Source organism: Zeus faber (genome assembly GCF_960531495.2).
Source record: "Zeus faber genome assembly, chromosome: 6".
Taxonomy (NCBI): Eukaryota; Metazoa; Chordata; class Actinopteri; order Zeiformes; family Zeidae; genus Zeus; species Zeus faber.
This window is the reverse complement of record NC_137201.1, coordinates 5871166-5891877: the sequence shown is the minus strand read 5'-3', so window position 1 is coordinate 5891877 and position 20712 is coordinate 5871166. Positions and strand designations below refer to the sequence as shown.

General features: G+C 41.9%; 1 protein-coding gene across 1 annotated transcript in view; it reads left to right on the top strand.

The window, feature by feature from the left end:
• The window catches only part of LOC307231595 (uncharacterized protein), a gene marked incomplete at its 5' end in the record, with an annotated part of 61322 nt that overhangs the window by 5437 nt on the left and 35173 nt on the right, over positions 1–20712 (top strand). Inside the window, one exon of the mRNA XM_080002360.1 lies at positions 3407–3519. Coding sequence (XP_079858486.1) covers positions 3407–3519 — 113 coding nt within the window. The remainder of the gene's footprint in view (positions 1–3406; positions 3520–20712) is intronic.

The following is a 20712-nucleotide window of genomic DNA, read 5'->3' as shown; positions in this document are numbered from 1 at the left end:
GCCAGATCACAATTATTTGAGCAGATCACAATCCTTTGGTAAAAGGATTGTGATCTGTGGTCATATTATGTTTCCATCCAAATTTAAGGGGAATTTGAAACAAATGTTAGAAAGGTAAATTAGGTTAATTTTTATCAGTTTGGTTGAGGAAAATGAACAAAGAAAATGGGCTCTACAAATGTTTATGTTCCATTCTTCAATGCCAATAAATGTCTCTTCTTTAATAGCTAGCCATATTATTATACGTTTTATTCATATAATGAAATTGTTAATCGCAACTATTTTGATCGTCAGCTAAATGGCTATCATTTAGGTTTTGCATGCAAAAATTAGGACTGTTAATACAAAGACAGTTTTCGATTAACTTTCTATGAGCTGAAGCCTGTTGTTTGTGCATTCATGTGTGGATGTAAAAAAAACACCAAATCCTTTTTGAGGAACACTTTCTTGAAATGGAGTGGAGCATTTTTTATACTTTTTCTTCAATAGAACCACAGGCAGCTCATGAATATCAATCACCTCAGCGGGCGGCGCAGACTGAACATGTTCTGACGGCCGAGCTGTTTCCCAGAAATGGAAAAGTCTCATTGTATGGCTGTAGTCATGTCTTTCTTTTTGGACATGTTTGGATTAAACACACTTTTTATGCTAAATTAGTCTTTCTTCAGTGGCGTGTCCCCATTCAGCTCCCAGTCAGTCACTGCGTTGAATATAAACGTCACGTGGCCTCCGGACATGTTTGTTTGATACAGAGCAGTCGCTATGGTGACTCAGCAGGGTCACCGGGTTTGTGTATACAACCATTTCAGCCGGGGTGGCTCGGTGCCCGTTACAATCCAGTTTATCATATTTGTTCTAACAGCTAAGCTCCCACCAAGTGATTTTAAGTTTTACACTCCTGTCTTTGTGCCTTTTGTGGAGTCCAGCTCCTGTGCGTCGGATCGTCGAGCGTGTTTACCTTGGACCCAGATAAGTCAGGTTGCCCGGGAATTAAAGCGAGCTGCTCGGACCTCGGTGATAAAAAACTTAATCATGCACCTGAGAGGGCGGAAAGACTAAACGGTCAAAGCAGAGTGCGAGGGAAGGTTAACCACTGTTTCATAGCAAGACGCTGACACATCTTTGTTTCGACAGAAAAGTAGCTTAGAATTATTAGAATCACAAAATCAGAATCACTTAATAGGATAACAGGATACATTTTGGCCCTTGGGTCACAAGACGCAAGGGTTCTGTTTCTTTAAGTCTAATTTGCATACAACACCATAACAACAGATCCCTCAGTATTGAATTATTCTTCCCTCCCTTTGAATTATTCTTCGAAACAGACTCATGTTACCTCCTATTTATAATATTTCATCCTCGTCACTTCCCGTGGGACTGTCATTTCCTGACAACGCACTCATTCATACAGTATGCCGACAGTTGGAGACAGAAATTTCAAGGATCTCACCCAGGAGCCAGTCCCACCCAGTTGGATAGTATGGCTGGGTTAAAAAAACAACAACTCTGATACAAATAATTTGTTGTTTTCTGAAGGTTTTCTGAGAGAGAGAGAGAGAGAGAGAGAGAGAGAGAGAGAGAGAGAGAGAGAGAGAGAGAGAGAGAGAGAGAGAGAGAGAGAGAGAGAGAGAGAGAGAGAGAGAGAGAGAGAGAGAGAGAGAGAGAGAGAGAGAGAGAGAGAGAGAGAGAGAGAGAGAGATTATTTTTATTCAACTAGCGGGGCGGGAAAGGCGACGCGGCGGGATTCAAACTTCTCTCGTCGAGAGAGAGAGGATTTTAGCCCCCACCCCTGCTGCAGAAGGCGTGCTGATTAATGATTGGTTAAAGCGGCTCATTCATCTTTTCTCCCGGTGTCAATCAACTGTCTCCTACAGGCCGAGGGCAGCAACAATACACCACAACCACACAACGAAGAAAAAAAAACCACCACAGCCTCAAGAATGAAATTGTTCCCCCACAGTGCACTTTTTCGCCCCCTCTTATCACTTCGGGAGTCTTCACCTCCTCTGTGCTGAACTCCCCCACTCACCTCTTATTCTTTCTACTTTTCCCTGCCTGGAAACTAGTAAAAAAAACAAACAGATATGGCTAATCTGATAAGTTCATGACATTGTTAAAATCAATACCCAGTCGCATCATTACTATGCCAGATTTCAATAACTGGGTAATAATTCTAATAATTGTCTAACTAATAAAGAAAGAATCTCTGTCTGTATGTCCTTCGATTCTTTCGACAACCGCTCATCCGCTCTACTTCGCGCTTGGCAGGTGTGTTACTGGGGACCCAAGGATGTGCAGTGTTGAATTTGGTGCAATATGGACACGCGACACGTCTAATATTAATAATCTTTTAGCAAACAGTGAGCCAGCGAGGGGCGGGGCTTCAGGGTGGTAATAGTACAACAAGTTTTTAAATTATCATTAAGTGACCCCCTCCAACCCCAGGTTAAAGGTTGATACTGAAGCACAGATTGGAAAACAAATAAACTATATTTCTGTGTTTGAATCTATTATGTTAACTTTTCTTCCATAGTGGGGTTTCTTACAGGTGCCAAGAAGATACACAATTCCTGATTTACTAAATAATGGAATAAAAATGTCACCTTTTGTTTACCTTTTAACACTAGACCATTGAGAACAATTGGAAATTTTGTTCAAGAGTTATTTCTATACAACACATTATATAAACTGAGAGCCAGCAATGTAGTCATAATAACTGCAAAAGATTCAACAAAAATAACAAATACAATGTCATTTTTTGTGTCAGCTATTTGTATTTGTGAGCCTGTGCCGTGAAAAAGATACTTGTGATAAATTACTCTATTCTATTATAATGTCCACACCCATCACTTTCACCTCTTTCACTCCTCTGCGCTAAACTCCCATGCACCCCCCGCCCCCACTAATTCATTCAACCATTCACCCCCATTGACACTGTCTCCTCGTCGGACGAGTTGACACATAATTTGTTAACTCCACACTGATGAGGCCAGCTTCATCAGTCACTGCTGCTGCGTCTCCTTACTTACTCCTTTTTTCTATTTCTGAACACAGGAACAGGCTCCCGTAGCCTCACATTTTAAGAGTCTTAATAGTATGTGCTTAGGAGACAAGCACAATTATGTGCACAGTGTGTACAGTATAAAAGTTGAAATGAGGTAAAAATCTAACAAAACGTAACACAGAATCTGATTACTTGCACTTGAGGACTTGTTGAAGAAGTTGTAATTATTGTAGTCTGTATTTATTGTCGTCTTTGTTGATCAGTATATCTGGTGTGTGTGTGTGTGTGTGTGTGTGTGTGTGTGTGTGTGTGTGTGTGTGTGTGTGTGTGTGTGTGTGTGTGTGTGTGTGTGTGTGTGTGTGTGTGTGTGTGTGTGTGTTCGCTCACTCCCCTCCCCTACAGGGCCCAGTATGCTGTGTTGGTGCCAGTTCTGTGGAAGACAGAGGTCCAAGACTGGGAGATTAAATGCATGAACAGCCTGGTGCTGGACGAGACGAAGCACCAACCCCAGACTGGTAAAAACACACACGCACACACACACAGACTGTCAAACACACTGCATTTGCGTGTTTAGAGATGTGTATTGGAGATGGTCCAAAAACTGCCCTTTTGTGAGGATAAGCATCAGCTCTTTGTTTTGCATTAAAATTTACACTTGGACCTTTAAAGGCATTTCAACCATATTGTTTCTTATGGCTGTTGTATAGAATTAGCAGCTGTGTTGTCTCGATGAAACAAAATGTTTGAAGAAAAATACGAATGAGTCATGATGTGCATTTTATGTTTGTTTAAGTTTTTGGCCCGAAATGGCTTGGGTTAAATTTGGACTTTTTCTACGCAACAACTGATTTGTCAATCAGGCCTCCCACCAACTCCCGTCAGCTCTTAAGAAATATACTTTAGCATGTAACCTAGCGTGTGTACATGCATATAACATTGCAAACAAATCCAATACACAAAAGCATACGTTGTTCTTACAGATGTGTGTTGGAAGATACAGGCTCTGGAGGCCACTTGGGTCAGTGTCTTCCAACACAAGAAGCACAACTCGGACACTTAACCCTGTAGTTGTTCTTGCGTTGTATCCGTTTTGTATTTCCTTCTCTCATGCCGGTGTGTATGGTTCCTCTGGACTTAAGGGAGGACATCCTACCCTCTTTCCTTCAAGGTCAGCTGACACAAAAGCAGGGACACAGTCTCTCTGTCTCTCTCCCATTCTTGCCTCACTCGCTCTCTGCTGAGTGGCGCATAATGTTAAGACTGTTTGCTGAGCACAGGTCTACGATTACGGCCTGTGCTCTTTAGAGTTCCACAAAAGCCCTTTTAATTTCAAAAGGCTTTATTTGATCCATTTATTTGATATAAAGGGAAGAACCTTTCATAAGCAAATTTCCTGCGCGTAACTCTGGAAAAATGTATTGTGGTGGTTTCACGGACAGGGTTTAATGTAAATAAGGATTAAACAAATTCTACTTCAATAAATTCAGTATTAAAGAGACTTTAAGACATTGCTTAATTTAAGGTTTGTTAGTAATAGGATGCAAATTTAAAGAATTTCCTAAATCGATAGTTGTTAACCTTAACAAACAATTGTCGATGAACTGATAACGTAAAAGCTAATGACGTCACCAGGGGGTGGTGCCATGTTGCGTGGGGACCTACGTGATGTCGCGTACCTCTGAGATTTTGTGACTTGGTGCGACGAGCCTTTCTCCTCATTAAATTTTAAAATTCACTGAGCTGGTCCGCACATACAGAAATATTTACGACCAGTCTTCGCGCAAGTTAAATATTTTAACTTTTTTGCAGTCCTCTGCGTCGGAATGAGCGGCATATTACGTAGCAGATCAAGTCTGGTGTAGAAATGGACAATGAGACACTAATAAAATTAGTAAACATTACTAAAATTCTTATATATAATAACAAACACAAAATAATTTAGTTAAATATATTTTATTGAAGTCATCACCATAGCAACATATCGCTTGTTTTGTTTTGCTGTCGTACCTCTCTCCTGCTCTGGGGTTTTTTTTCCTCCACCGTGCCGTTCATAAAGTGCCGTTATCCCGTTCCTGTCTACCGTGTTCCATCTGAACGCAGCCTTAGTTGTTGAGCAACAATAAACATAGTTTCCTCCTCGGCATCAAGAAGCTCCTGTTTCCTACATGCAACCATGTTTGTTGTTCGCGATTCTTCCTGAAGCCTCCATCTACTTCTACTACTACTTCCTACTCCACTTGGCATTTATTTTCTCGACTGCTCCCTGTTGTTCTGTTGAGTACTACTACCTCCTGGCTGGCTATTATTTTTCATGAAAAGCCCTGCGCCTGCAAATACTCAATAACATTACAACAAGACCGCAAATTGTTCAGTTTTTGTTGATGAGACTAAATCTCAATAGTTTATATTCTTATTAGGAATTAATCGATAGTCGATTAATTGTTAACATCCCTTGTTAGTAATGGACTAGGACAGTATGACGATATATTCATTTCATGACAATACATTGCATTTGAAAGACGATAACTTTGGTTTAGTGCCAAGCTCTAGCGGGATCATCGCATCAGTTGACAGTCTTAAACGACGGGGGAAAAACCGCCCTATTCGCTATCGCTGTGCCTCACCTCGCTGTAATGACAAACTTAAGTAACAGTGGCTGAGTTTACCTGCCATAACCAGAGTGATCAAAGCAGCTTTTCCCTATGAAAGAGCTGTTCAGGTATCGGCTAAACAAGATCAGTAAATGGTCTCATCTTCACACAGACAGAAAGGAATGCAGGGATGTGTGTTTATACTTTAGTGTTTTTACTCGGTCTTGTGTACGCATGTCACTGTGTCCTGCCACATTCCCACGGGCAGCAAGAATGGATGGCAGGTCTGTGGCCAAAGAGTTGTCATCTGTTCTTCATTTATTATCGCCATTTCAGATGTTGAAGACTGACCAGACTGAGTGTGATTGTTTGTCTCTGAGAGAGTTAGCTAAAGCATAAAGGAATTGGCGTGCGTGCGTGCGTGCGTGCGTGCGTGCGTGCGTGCGTGCGTGCGTGCGTGCGATCCCTATTTGCAGGTCTGACGGACCGTCTAGCCCCAGGTCAGCAGGGAGAAAGGAGCTGATTCACTCAACTGCAATCCAACATGCCTATAGTCTCACTCACACAGACACACATTGTTGTTATTTTTGAGTTGCAGATCCAAGTGCTGTTCCTTCGCCTCGCCTAAAATAAACCACTCCCAAATCGCTTCATACTCAGAAATGAAAAGGGATATGAAGCTCTGAATTACTTTTTGTTTTCTCCAGAAACCGTATATGTGGAAATGTTCCACTGCTGGTAGCATATCAGTGTGTCAACATTTTTATTCTACAAGCAGTTTCCAAATAGCATTGCTGCTCAAGATGCTTGGTGTTAACTGACGTTCAAACTGTCCACAAAGCAACACCAATTATTCGTCAGGTGGATTTTAGCCTCTTGTCAGGATTGCTTTTGGTCCAAGTGCTACGGGAAAGCCTTTATTTGCTGTTGCTCAGCTTTACAAGCGACTGGCATCTACATAATTTACGGAAGAAGATTTTGGCCGAATGTAAAAAACAAAAAAAACCAGCAAATTCAGAATTCCAGAGTTTAAAGGAATAGTTTTCGATTTTTTTGAAATGTATCCTTTATTTATATTCACCCCTCATAGTATGTTAGTAGGTTTCATTCACTGCATGCACAGCTCTGTACAGCCATAGTGGTTCAGTACAAGTAATGGGGATGCAAATCAATCTGGCACTATATTCACTGAATTGCTGCAGTGTTTTAGTGTTTTTTGGACTTATTCGCAAAAACACTTTGCAATGGGTGTGTGCGCCAAATTTGCATCTGAATTATTAGCAATTTTGTGTCATCTACTTGTGTTGTTGTTGTGAAGCCCTTAACAGGGAAGTTGTATTTTTTTTTTTTCAAGTTCCGAAGCACCTTTCACTCCACAGCGGCTCACCGTAGTTTCCTTCACCATCCAGTAAATACTAAACTCTTCTAGTGTCTACTGTACTCTACTCTTTCCTCCACACACATCACAGATTCCCACTCACCTTACTTCACTTATTATTTGTGGTATTCTCCATCCTGCTCTCACCTTGGCTACTGGCACTTCCCCTCCTCCTACTGCCCTCCACCCCTCCACCTGCCTCTCCTTGCACTGCCTCACGTGTCGTTGCTTTTCTTGTTTTGGCTCTCCTGTCCTATCCTTCTGTTACCTCTCTTCTCCTCCTGTCCTCTCATGCTTACCCCCCTCCTCCTCTCTCCCTTTTCCTTCACTCTGGCCACGGTAACAGATGCCGGCGTCCTATCCCCCCCCAGCAGGCTCCCACGGTACCGGCACTGTTATCTTCCTGTCTTGTTGCCGGCTGCCAGGGCCCTGATGCAGTGACTCAGCACTCGCTTTGCTCCCTGCCCCCGCAGAACCTCCGGCTCGACGCAGTGCCATTAGGCTCACACACCACTGCTTCTTTGCGATTTCTGCATTGCAGAATAAATTAAGCACAAATGGGGCAAAAGCACAGACAGGGATGTAGAATATGTATTCCTATTTTTGCAGTGTGTTTATAAGACAATTCTGGTTTCCAGAAATGTATCTGATCTATATTCATTTTTTTGTCACACGCAGTTCAGTTGTGTTTAGATGTAGCACTACAAATACAGATCTGAATAAGCACATCATATGTCAGTATCGTGTCTTTGATAGTTTTCTTGACTGTTTTCTTACCAAATGTGTTGTTTCCTGCGGATCCCTTTTTAATGTCTCTCTGTCCTCTATCCCCATCTTTTGCCTCAATGCCTTTCTTAGACATTTGCTGACCTCACTGTCTGCTTCCACTGCTGTGCTGTGCTGTGCTGTGCTGCGCGTGTGCATGTGCGTGAAAGAGAGAGCAAGCGTAAGTGGAAATTTGTGGAAGGACTGCATCCAAATCTGTTCAACGCTTTTGTCTAAACAAGGATAGAGTCAACACAGGTTCCACTGTCTGGTGTACTCAGCCCTCTGGACAAGTAGGTCAGCCACAGCAGACCAGGTTAAGCGCAAGCCAAGTGCTCACTTCTGTATGCTGCCTTTTACAAGACATAATGATTGTGCAAATGCTCCGGCACTTGGGGGGCAGTGACATTTACATCCTAACAAAGCATTGTTATAGCTCTGTGTGCAGCATCTACAAAGGAGATTAATCAAAGATTCTTGCCACGAGAAAGGTAGAAAAATGGACTTTGGAGTATTTAAGAATGATAAGAAAGAAAATAGTCAATGAGGAAGGACAGACTGGAGTTGAAAAAATAATTTCAGGGTGGGGTCGGATTGAAAGTCGAAGTGGATAATAAGGTGTTATTGAAACAAGCAAGGTCAGGTTAAAATGTCAGGGCACTATGTACAAGTCCAGGCCAGGACCCTGGAGCCGACACACATGTATTCATACACACAAGCAAACAGATTGACAGAGGAGAAAATGGGTTGTTTTGAAAGGCCAGAAGGGGTTGTTTATGGCTAAAAGAAACCTTCACCCGAGGGTTGGTTGGAGAGGTCATGAACACGCACAAATAAACAGGTCACAGGTGGCTGCATGACCTCAACAGAACACCAGTGGTTTCATTTTTCACAGCGTCTGATCATTTCTGTGCCGGTCAGAGCTTCTGTTTGACATTGTTATGGTAGTGTAGAGTAATACAGTTTCAGCAGTGTTGCAGAAGGAAATTCATTTATTTATACTCTGAAAACAATATGGACAAAGAGGAAGAAGATATTCTCTCCAAGACTGATACAGTATATATTTACAAACTAGTACATGCATTTGCCAAATCCATAGGATTTTGCAGTATATAAACCAATTTAAAGATTAACACTGCACTCCACTATGATATTAGGATAATTTCAGTCAGTGGACGTATGCCTGGAGAATGTTTTGCCTAAATTTCAGTTTGAAAAAAGATCAACCATAAACTAATAGAATATATTGGTTATTAATTAGTCATTTGGAGTAACCCTTGTTTGCCAAATAGATTATTGATCTAGCATCCCCTAGCATTTCCCCAGACGGGAAATATCTAGGTATGTTTATTGTTGTCCTTGTGGCCTGAAGGCCACAGCACAGTCCAACAAGAATGTCACCTTTCTAACCTGGATAAGCCGTCTTTTGCTTTTTAGCCCTTGGCACAGCCCACCTATGACCCCTTATTAGGGGCTGCTTTCTAGTAAGCTTTGGTCTACGGAGTGTCAATCCCCCCCCGCCGGAATTTCACCTGAATAAGCCCTCTGCTGCCTTTCTGCCCTCACTGGACAATTCTCTTAAGTAGACCCCTTGAGGTCGACTTTGCTGGGTAGCGACTTTGTAACTTGGATGAAGCCAAAGCCTTGGCAAATCTCAAGTCTTTAAATCAATTCCCCTTCTTCCTCTGCAGAAAAACCCATCTTGCCAGCCATTATATTCTCTAATCCATGTCCAATCCATACATTTCAAAAAGAACGGAATTCTCTTAGGGGCATTGGACAAGCCTCTAGTTTTTTCTTTTCTTGCTGAATACAGAGGAAAAATCTTACTTTATTCTACAAATACTGTAATTTGCTTAATTGTGTAACTGATCCTTGCATGAGACTGAGAGACTATCTATAGCCTTTCCCTACCACCCCTGGAAGCAGAGGCCTTACAACATAAGCCAGTGTCCACCAATATCAAATCGTTAAGTATAACTAATGTATTCTTCTACCCAAGGCTCCCGCCAACTTCCTGAGTGATAGAAAAGGGTCACAGGGTAACCTTTTGTGTAGTTTTCATCCAATAATAAAATAGATTTTCAGTATCTTTTCAGCTTATGTCCTTTGGGAGAGATGGGTCATGACTTCAGCTTATTTGCGTGGCGTATGCCAAAAGACTAAATAAGGATGACCTAGATATTTTCCAGAGCTGTTGACAAACTCTAAATTTTGCTAGATGTTTCACAGTGAATTATTTGGTGTCTTTTCATTGATGTATGTTTTACATACTCTTTTATTAGCTGACGCGGTCTCGTGCCAGCTCACTGACAACCTCACATCATGTCAAATGAAAGTGTACGTGTGCATGCCACATAGTTCTTCATTTTGGACTACACAGCGGGTTAATGATTTTTTTTTGCAGGTGAGACAGTTTGTGGTTGAGGATTAGAGGGATGGGTGATTTGCAAGCAGACCCACCCCACTAGTTAGCTGTGGATCTCAGGGAGCAGCCAGGGGAGAACAATATTGTGTGTCCCCCAGCACCGCTCATTAAATTGGAACGAGGCCTGAAGCCTGCAGCCCTTGTTTGCGCTAATTAGTCAGATTAAACAACGAAAAGAATGATTTAGTTATGGCTCATTGCTAGATTTGTTTGAGATAGGACACAAGGCCGCAGGTGTTAAAAGTGTGAGGTTTGGAGGATAATGAAATAAATGGCTAATCTTAAAAACCCCCAAAAAAGTTCAGATCCCGCCCAGCAACTAAATTCTTACCTCAAGTGTTGGAGTGTCCTTAAAGGGAGTGTGTATTCTGAAGTAAATCCCCAAATTAGGCAAGCAGAGATTCTTATAATCAATAGATTCGCAATAATTCTTACCTCCGTTGAAATCTGGGACATAATTTGTTAAAGCCGGAGAGTGAAGACAGGAGCCACGCCCACACCAGCACACACGCACACATACAGAGACAAACAGGGGGAGACAGGAGACACAAGGGAAGAGGAACGGCGCAGAAACACAAGAAAAACTGATAACTGGGGGCACGGCTGGGGGCTGTGATATCATGTCTGAGAATGAGAAGTACTGATTGGTAAGACTTAGAACTTGCATTCTCTTGCGCATGAAGCACATGAATGCTTAACTGCTAAACTGACTGAAGTGGATTGAACAGGTGAAATGAATTATTGGATGGACTATTTAAACTGTTATCTTAATGTTATCTTATCCATCTAAATTTATATTTCTAGGAATAGTCAGTTCAGGCTCAGCATGCGCCATGCTGCTGATCAGTGTATCAGATCTGCTCTTGCTTCTTCATGGCTCACAGTTTAATCTTTTCTTGATCTCCAATTCCTCATTCTTGTTAAAAGAGCCGGATGTTAATGTTTGGCAGTTATCATGGTCAGGGTAGTGATGCCGGGGAAGTGACAGAACGATTAATGACAAAAGGGAGGCTTAAGTAAAACCTAAGTTGCCAAGAGTGCCTCTACTGTACCTTTCGTCCACACTTCACTCCAAGATGCCAGGTATTTACTATCAAGGTTAAAAGATAATTAGCTCAGGGGAAAAAAACATATTTAATAATTAGAACCTGAGTAAAGAGTGAGGAAACACACATTCCCCTGTGGGTTCCTCTTAAAGGTACAGTGTAGAATTTAGAGGCATCTAGCGATGATGAGGTTGCAGATCACAACCAAATAAATACTCCCCCTCATAGCGGTGCAACATGGCGGCTGCGAAAAACACGAAAGGCCCTCTCTAGAGCCAGTGTTTGGTTTGTTTGTTCTGGGCTGCTGTAGAAGAAACATGGCAGTGTAACATTGTGGCCTCCGTGAAGAGTACCCACTCCCTTTGGCCTCATCATAATGTGGCCATAAAACAGCAAGCCTTATCCATATTGTAAACATACAAGTGCAATGACATGATTTACACACTCAAACACATTTTGCGGATACATACACCCAAATTCCCTCACTGAAGCTCTAGCACTCCATATGTTTACATACGCAGCTTCTCCATTTACACACACACAAATATACTTGTGTGTGCTTACCAATTAATGTTACAGAATGTAACAAGATCAGAGGAAAAATGCTGACTTAATTTCTTGTGTTTGGCCATCAAAATAAAATCACAGGGAAATATATATTAAAACGTTAAAGACCTGAAATTAGAGGCCCCGGACTCCCAGTTTAGATCGCTCCTCACTGTTGTTTTGACAGTGGTAATTACAGTGTTGGGAGTAGAGATTAGTTTATTTTCAGGCTCCTTTCTTCTCCTCCCCCCGTACTTGAACTCAAATCTTTTCACTGACTCTCCATGCCTTTCTTTTCCTTATTCATTCCTCCTCACTTTTGTCTAATCTCCTCTTCCTACTCGCTCTCTCCTCTTTTCCTTTCTCTTTCTCTACTGCTGTGTTTTCTTCCCCGCCTGCTCCTGTGCTCAGGCCTTTTCCACCACCCCTCCTTTCAGAATGTCTTCTTTTGCCTTTCGCTTCAGCTCCTTTCCTCGATGTGCCCACAGCAGTCAATGGAGCTTATTGGACCTTTGGCCTCTTTGGTTGAACTTTGACCTTGCAGTATGTCTTAAGGCCCATGCGGGGCGGTCAATGCTCACAGGTTACCACCAGATCACCTACCACCCAGCCATTATGCCCTCTACTCCTCTTTCTCCTCTTTTGCTTTTCTTATTTTTTTCCCACATCACTCAGTTGTCTTCCTTTCTCCCCCACTGCTTTTCTAATTTCACTTAGTTTGTTTCCCTACTATTTCCACACAAAATATCTCAACTGTATCAGTTTTTAACAACACTATATATGGCGCCACAAACGGAGACACAGCATCAGCAAGACTGGACAATCGGCCACATCTTTGTGTTCAAATCCACCAATTCAGGTTCACACCACGTTTGAAGGTTGTAATGCCATTTTCCTGCATTTTGTGGAGGTCTGGGTGAAAGGTTAAAGGTTAAGTGGAAAAGCAACGCTTTTTGTGGCAAGAGTGTCCGTCGGAGCAACCTTTAACACTTGTGTTGTTTACAATTCAGGGTGCATCATAAGTATGAAATGTGGATGTTGAAATGTACGACAGAGCTTTAGATAACGACGACTCAATGACAAAGGACTCTGGTCTTGTTAGCCACAAATGCTACCTGCCAGCATCAATCGAGATGGTGGCCGTGTGAGCCAACTTCTCTGTAAGTGACTTTATCTCAGCTGCCTTCCTCCATTCCCCTTTGTATTTTTCAATTGTTGTTCAGTCTTGCTCCTCAAATCGGCACTGTCCCTACACCATCCTCTGCCGTTGTGCTCTTTTGCGCTGTTCTTCCCTTCAGCACTTTAAGTCACGTCAATAAGCCAAATTTTTGTGTGTGTTCTGGGACAGAACAGTGTGTGTGCATTGTGCTGTTAAAGGTCTATGTTTTTGTTTCTTGATTTTCTTGGAATCATCATCAGACACTTGTTGAAGGCTGCATCTTTTCCCGACCATCCGTTTATACTACGCTCCCCAGAGAGTGTGTGGTTGTTTGCCAATATTTGTCTCTCGCAGACACGCACACAAACACACGCAAGCAAACAAACACCTCCCCATGCAGACGGTGAGGACAGCGCTTCAAAGTGGCTGCCAAGTGCAGCGCTTGATTGATGAGGAGACAGACCTTTGATCCTCCTGTATCTATGATCGGCCTCAAGTGCGTGTGTATGTGTATCTACTGGCTATCAAGGACTGGCGAAGACACATATAATGTTTATATTTTTTTACTTTACCAAGGGATTTGGAATTGAGTTTGAGTCCTGTACGATAAGAGCAAACTGATTCAGCGCTGAACCGATGAACTGTTAACTTAACAGCATAATGCATGCACTTACCTTAAATATATTTGTATTGGAAATATTTCAGCATGAGTGTATTGTTAGATGAATTGGACTATTCATTGATTTCTGTAAAAATGTAAGAAATCGGTAATTTCTTCAGCTTCTCTGATGATGGTGGGATGGAATGGTGGTATATTTGTCTATAATGTTGTACTAAACTACTACATTGACTGGCTCCTTATTGAACCTGCAGGGACCTTTTCTTCCTGAAATGGAAGAGGCTGTATAACATCAGCTGGGACAGTGTGTCATAGTGATATAAGTTCTACTGTATCTCACCAAGCACAGTAGAATAATAAGAGTTTGTCTCAATTAAAAATTGTAATTAACAACCGAGGTGTGTGTGTGTGTGTGTGTGTGTGTGTGTGTGTGTGTGTGTGTGTGTGTGTGTGTGTGTGTGTGTGTGTGTGTGTGTGTGTGTGTGTGTGTGTGTGTGTGTGTGTGTGTGTGTGTGTGTGTGTGTGTGTGAGATCCACAGCTGTTGCTGGGCTGAGGGTCAGCACTATAATTACTTGTAATAATACCTGAGCAGATCCTTCCAGAAGGGAAGGGTCATCACTTGGAGAGTGAGTTCAGATCTGCAGATTAATGCTCGCACCTGTTGTACAACCTGCCTCCATTCATTTATCAAACACAAACGCACTATACCATGAGGCTACACTTAAGTGAACCAATTTTTGTGCAGGGTTCTGATAGTTGCTGTTCCTGAACAACAAAATGATTTCGCAGTAAATCTCAGTATTCCACTTCTTGTACTTCATAGTCTCAATATATCTCTATATGAGTATCAGTTCCAAATGCTTCTGTGAATGCAGTTCACATAGTGCGGTGGAGTAAAATGTCTGTGCAATCTTCCACGCTGATTGCAGCCTCATTTGCAAAGTCTTAGCTTTTGAGGACAATAGCCATTTTGATAGTTTGTCCTGATTGCAGCATCATCACCATATCAAACGGGCTCTTGCCTTGGGGTGCTGTGGTTTTTCTTCTACTGCCAAGGCAATGGACATAATCTCCACCATCTCTGCCCCTTTTGTACATTTGTTGGAGGAAGGAAAAAAAATTCACTGCAGTATCCATATAGCCATACTTGTTACGGGTGGAAGTGTGGAAGTTAGTTCATGTTATCTCTGATTTGGTTCATTTAAAAAAACTGTATATAACAAACACACAGGCCTAATAGTAATTCACTGCAATATTGAAGGAACCTGCAAGATCCCTGCAAGAGATTTAGCCTTCACTATTTCTCTCACAAATTTACACACATGACTGAGAGATATGCGCCATACAAGACATACAAATCCCTGGTTTTCTCCTAAACTCACTCTAGCCATTCACAGTAGAAATACTTTGTGGTCCATTCCACGATTGACTGGCAGTAACACTGGAACGACGCCAGGCGCAGGGTCATAAGTCCCCACTTCCTATTGAATCTATTAGCCTATCTGTTAGCCTTGCGACATTTTTTTTTCAACTGTGTGAGCTTTTTCCATTGAAACATTAGATAAAACTACATAGAAATGATTTTGTAAAGAGCGCCATAAATTTCAGTGTGTTTTAGGCCAATCCTACATTGTACCAGAGACCTAGAGCTGATGTCGGATTTGCTTATTGACCAGCACCCGTTTAAAAAAACAGAAATATATGTAATACGTATAAATAATGCAATACAGTACCAACATAGCCACTGACCAATTTCAACAATTACAGTTGTAGCTCACATTTAAATGATATTTAAATGTAAGTTATTTATGGCAGGCTACTATAAAAAAAATTATTATACCCTTTAAAAGAAGTAATAAGCAGAAATCATAGAATTTTTTTTTTACATAAAAACTAATTAAAGCATTGGCGGTATTTCAGACAATAAAACCTATTATCAAGCTATGTGTTCAAAAAGATTAATATCGCTATTGTCTTCAATATTCCTCCTCCCTCTTAGACAACAGCGATGCTTCACTGTGTAGAAGGTAAAAAACTACGCTCCGCCTTGCATCCGTATACTGCGCCAATGCGCCTGGTGTAGTTCAAGTGTTAAACTTAAATGGGGAACTTCAAAGTTCAAAGTGTACTTTATTGTCAATCGTACCATGCAACACGTAATTACACAGAGGATCAAAATTGCATTTCCCCATACTCCAAATGTGCAGTAATATTTGTAACACACAACATATAACATGAAAGTGCAAAAAGACAACACAAAAGACACAACACAACAAGACTAAGGACTGAGTAACATGAGTGACTTGAGTAACATGTCATCAGTTTGATAAGGAAATCTAACTTTGATTACTGTCTGTAATTGGAATCTTTTTTTCCTTTCACCATTTGTTCAACTGACTTTTTAATGAAGCTTTGATGAATGTTATTTGTCTCCTACATGTGTTCCCTACGTCCAGTTGATTGGACGTGGACGTGTGCCAAGGTGCCAGACACTGGCACCTTGGCACAAGTTACGGTAGTCTCAAGAAAACAAACCTTCAAAGCCGCTGGCAGCTGCCAGGTTCCTCTGGGCATTGTTCTACCGATCTACAGTTGATCCAGCATGTTCCTGTGAGATATTGTGTGTGTGTGTGTGTGTGTGTGTGTGTGTGTGTGTGTGTGTGTGTGTGTGTGTGTGTGTGTGTGTGTGTGTGTGTGTGTGTGTGTGTGTGTGTGTGTGTGTGTGTGTGTGTGCTCCCTGACCCCCTCCCTGGCAGTGCTGCGCCATGGTGCTTTTTGTTTCTTTAACCTCTTATCTGGTTTCCTCCTCCTGCTGACCTTTCACCTTTCGTAGAGCCTAGCTGCTTAAGAGTCTCCTGCTCTAGGAAAACGACTCTACTCTGTAGACACACACACACACAAATCCATTACACCTTGTGACAGTTTCCTGCAACCTATTGGGGTTGGGGTAGAAGGAACACAGTGAAATGTTCATGTTCCCCACAGAGGTCTTTTTGTTTAACATAAATACTTCTCAAAATTGCTCAAAACTCTGGGGCCTCTCCAGGCTCTCGGGAGTATGCTGTCGGACCCAGCTTCACTGCAAGAGAGCACAAACCATGTCAAACAGGCTTTAAATAACCTCTATTAATTATGCTCACCTCTTGCAGCTGTATCTGCCCCTCGAACAAGCCACACCTGGCTCTCCACCTATGGGTGACGCCTTAACCACGCCCCAATACCAATACCAATACCAATACCAATACAATAGTACCTCTTATTTCACCTCAAAAAAGCTGATTTTCCAGCACGGTACAGGAACTTAATGAGGAACTATGAAGGCCCGGAACCCGGAAAAGTGGAAATGATGCAAATCAAGGGGGGTGAGGCCAAACCAACAGCTGAGGTTTGATCAAGTATTTCGCCACACAGCAAAATTAGTGCTTAAACTTTGTTGTCGGATAATCAGTAGCTGTTTGTTGTGTTCTGGCTTTCGAATTCATTTTATAAAACAATGGTAGGAAGGGGATGGTCGTTACTGTAGATGAGCAAGCAGTAAGTGATAAATGGGCTGTTTACAGGTATTTTAAAATGGCGGTTGATGGCGGCTTGGTCATACTCATGATGCTTACGTTTGGGACCAACAACTATCAAAGTGGAACAGGTTTCAGAACTGATTTTCTCCTACAGAATGTTAAATGTTCTAACTTCCTAAGTACTGGGAACTACTGTAGGTTCCGCTCATCTGAAATGGTTCCAGCCATTGAAAAGCCACGAAAGAGAAAAGTGGGAAATACTGCCAATATTCAAATACATGGCACTCATTGACAGGTATCCTGGTGTCGATGCTAGCTAACAACAGTAGCTGCATAGCGTCAGTTACCATTGGAACATATCAATCCATTGCAATTTGGGAATTTCTAACATTATTTGAAACTATTTTTTCTATTTCTAATTGAAACACACTTTGAACCAGGTGAATCTTTGATGTCAACAATGAGCTAGACCGTTAAGATGACTGTATTTTCACACCCTCAGCCTACTTGACTGTGTGGGTGTTTGGGGGAGGGGGGGGTGGGTCTATGAACTTTGTAGCTTAAGCTTTTGTATCATTTTGCACTTTGGTTTGCTTTAACGATGTTTCAAGATCAATTGACTCTTAGAAAACATATCAGAATATTGTAGACTTGTTTTTAAGAACTACTGATGAGCAGTATGCTTTCCGTCAGTATCAGGATTGTAAAATGTGTGTAGTGAGGGACAAAACACAGCATGCCAAGATGGAACATCTATTGAACATTTACATTTACATTTAGTCATTTAGCAGACGCTTTTATCCAAAGCGACTTACAAGGGAGAATAACATTCAGCTACATTGCGACAGAGATTAGTGTAACAACAACATTCGTGTAACAATAAATACTGCAAGGTGGTGCTAAGTAATTGTAGGTTAGGACAGGAGATACTCACTGAAGAGCTGGATCTTCAGGTGCTTCTTAAAGACAGAGAGGGAGGTCCCCGCTCTGGTCATTTTTGACAGCTCGTTCCACCAACGTGGAACTACAAATGAGAATAGCCTGGATTGCCGTGGCTGTATGGCCGGCAGAGCCAGGCGACACTCATTAGACGAGGGCAGCATCCGGGGGGCAACATGTGCTCTTACAAGAGCATTTAAGTAGGCGGGAGCATTCCCAACAATCACTCTGTAGGCCAGCATAAGAGACTTGAACTTGATGCGGGCGGCTACAGGTAACCAGTGGAGCTCGATGAGCAGCGGAGTGACATGTGCCCTCTTTGGCTGGTTGAACACCAGTCGCGCCGCCGCATATTGAAGAACCTCAGTAGACAGCCATGGCGCTACAGAAAGGCTTTCATGGAAATGAGTAAACACATTTTAAGAGAGGATAGTTGGCAGTGTCTGTAAAGAATACTGGTAAGACAAGGAACAAAGACATCCTAATGAGGACATTAAATGTTATTAAGTATTTGATGCTTCTCCATATCCATGGACCCTCTAATTATGATGCAACGGTGGCCTTCAGTGCAAATAATTCACTAGTTCTCTTAGTCTTGGGCGGCAATACACATATGTCAATCAACTTTACAAACTGTTCTGTTTTGTCTCCTGCACTGAAAGCAAATGTAACTTCCCAAAGGGGGGCCTGAGGAAATAGATCTAAGATCTCATGCTGTGGCTAGACTTGCCTGACAGCGCACACACAGAGACAGACATACAGACGCAGCTACTAGACCTGTGACTCACCGGGGATTTCTGAAAATTAACTTGCACACACTTTTGAATGAAGCATGCGGTTTGTCACTTGGGAACATTTGTTATTGGTGATGTCGGTTGCACTGTTTGTTACCTTGTTTTTCATTGATATTGCCCTTTTCAAAAAATATTGGATAAGGGATTTTTTATCCAGTAGTTAAATTAAGAATTTTTCCTTTTTCTACAACCGAATTATGTTCAATTTTGATGTTTTGTATATTTGGGGATGGTAGCTCAGGCGGTAGAGCTGGTGGTCTAGTGATCTAAAGGTTGCTGGTTCGATCCCAGGCTCCTCCTGCTAGCATGCTGTAGTGTCCTTGAGCAAGACACTTAACCCCTAATTGCTCCTGATGGCTGCGTCCGTCGGTGATTGAACAATTGTAAGTCGCTTTGGATAAAAGCATCTGCTAAATGTAATGTAATGTAATGTAATGTTGTTCAAATTTTTTGTTGGATTGTTCAAATCCATTGAAGAAGACCTCATTCGATGGAAGAAATTTCTCACTAATTGGTAGGATAGCAGCAGTGAAAATGAAAATACGACCCAAAATAAACTATATATTTTCTATGACCCCAGTCCAACCAACAGTAAATTGGTTTCATACTCAATAATCAACAAATTCTATCGGAAATAAAAGAAACCAAGAATTAAACTACTCTACAGAAAAAGAAAGACTGTGGAGGCCTAGCAGCCCCAAACTTCAGATACTACTATTTTGCGAACCATCTTCAATTTATAATTCAATGGTTACAACCAACGCAACAATTGGGCCATGGATGGGGAGACATTGAAAAACAGAATGTCAGGATTACTCAATATCTGATCTCCCATTACTTACTGAATAAATAAGGAAACATAATTGCTTTAAAAACACATTCATTGCAACGACTCTGTCAGCCTTGTGGAGATTCCTCAAACTCACACTCTATTCTCCAAACAAATTCACTCCAATCTGGCACAACCTGGATTTTCTGGTTTAAAAACAGACCAATAATCTTCAGGTCTTGGAAAAGACAAGGAATTACTCATCTGGAACACATTTTTGAAAACAATTTGCTTATATCCTTCCAAACCTTAACCCAAAGGTATAATATCGGTCAGTTGGTCAGTTTCCTGCAATTCCTTCAACTACAGCAAATTAAAAAAATACATCCTACAACCCAACCTCATACTAAAACCTTTATGAAAAGATTCAACTATCTTTACCTACCATGGAATGGGAAAGAGATCTTGCTGTTTCCACCGATATCAACCCGTGGAAGCTTGTTTGCAACACCTTTTCTCTGACCATCATTACTAAATGCAACACATCCCGTATAAGATTTTGCACAGAGCTCATATCACCCAACACAAAATGTTCAAAATGGGATTCATGGATAAAGACGTTTGTTCTCATTGTTCCCTTAATACCAGAGATGACTACTTTCATGCCATCTGGCTCTGCCCACGTATCCAAACATTCTGGACATCACCAAGAAGTTATCAACCCTTCTGCCTCACAGCACTCCAGTTTCTCTGACTATATGTGACACGTGTATATGTATGTGTATATGACATTTATTAATCAAATACAATGGAAAAACTGATGGCAGTATCTAAAAACACGATTTAAACTTGATTTATTTTATGAAATATGGGCTACTTTTATCGATGGCATAACGGCATAACATAACGAAAGTTATACTAAGTCAGGCAATGTCGTGGTGTTTTGGGGCATGTGGGGGTCCCTCGGGTCTCATCAGGACTCCACGGTTGGGTAGGTGCCCGGCGGCTGTGGGGGCGGCTGTGGGGACGTCCGTGGCGCTTGGTGCTGTGGCCATGGGGGGGTCCCGGGCCCGACGGGGGTGTTCAGGGATCAGGGTGGTGGAGTCCACTCTTGTGACTGGGTTGACCTGCGCCGTCGTCGGGGGTTGGGGTGGTGCG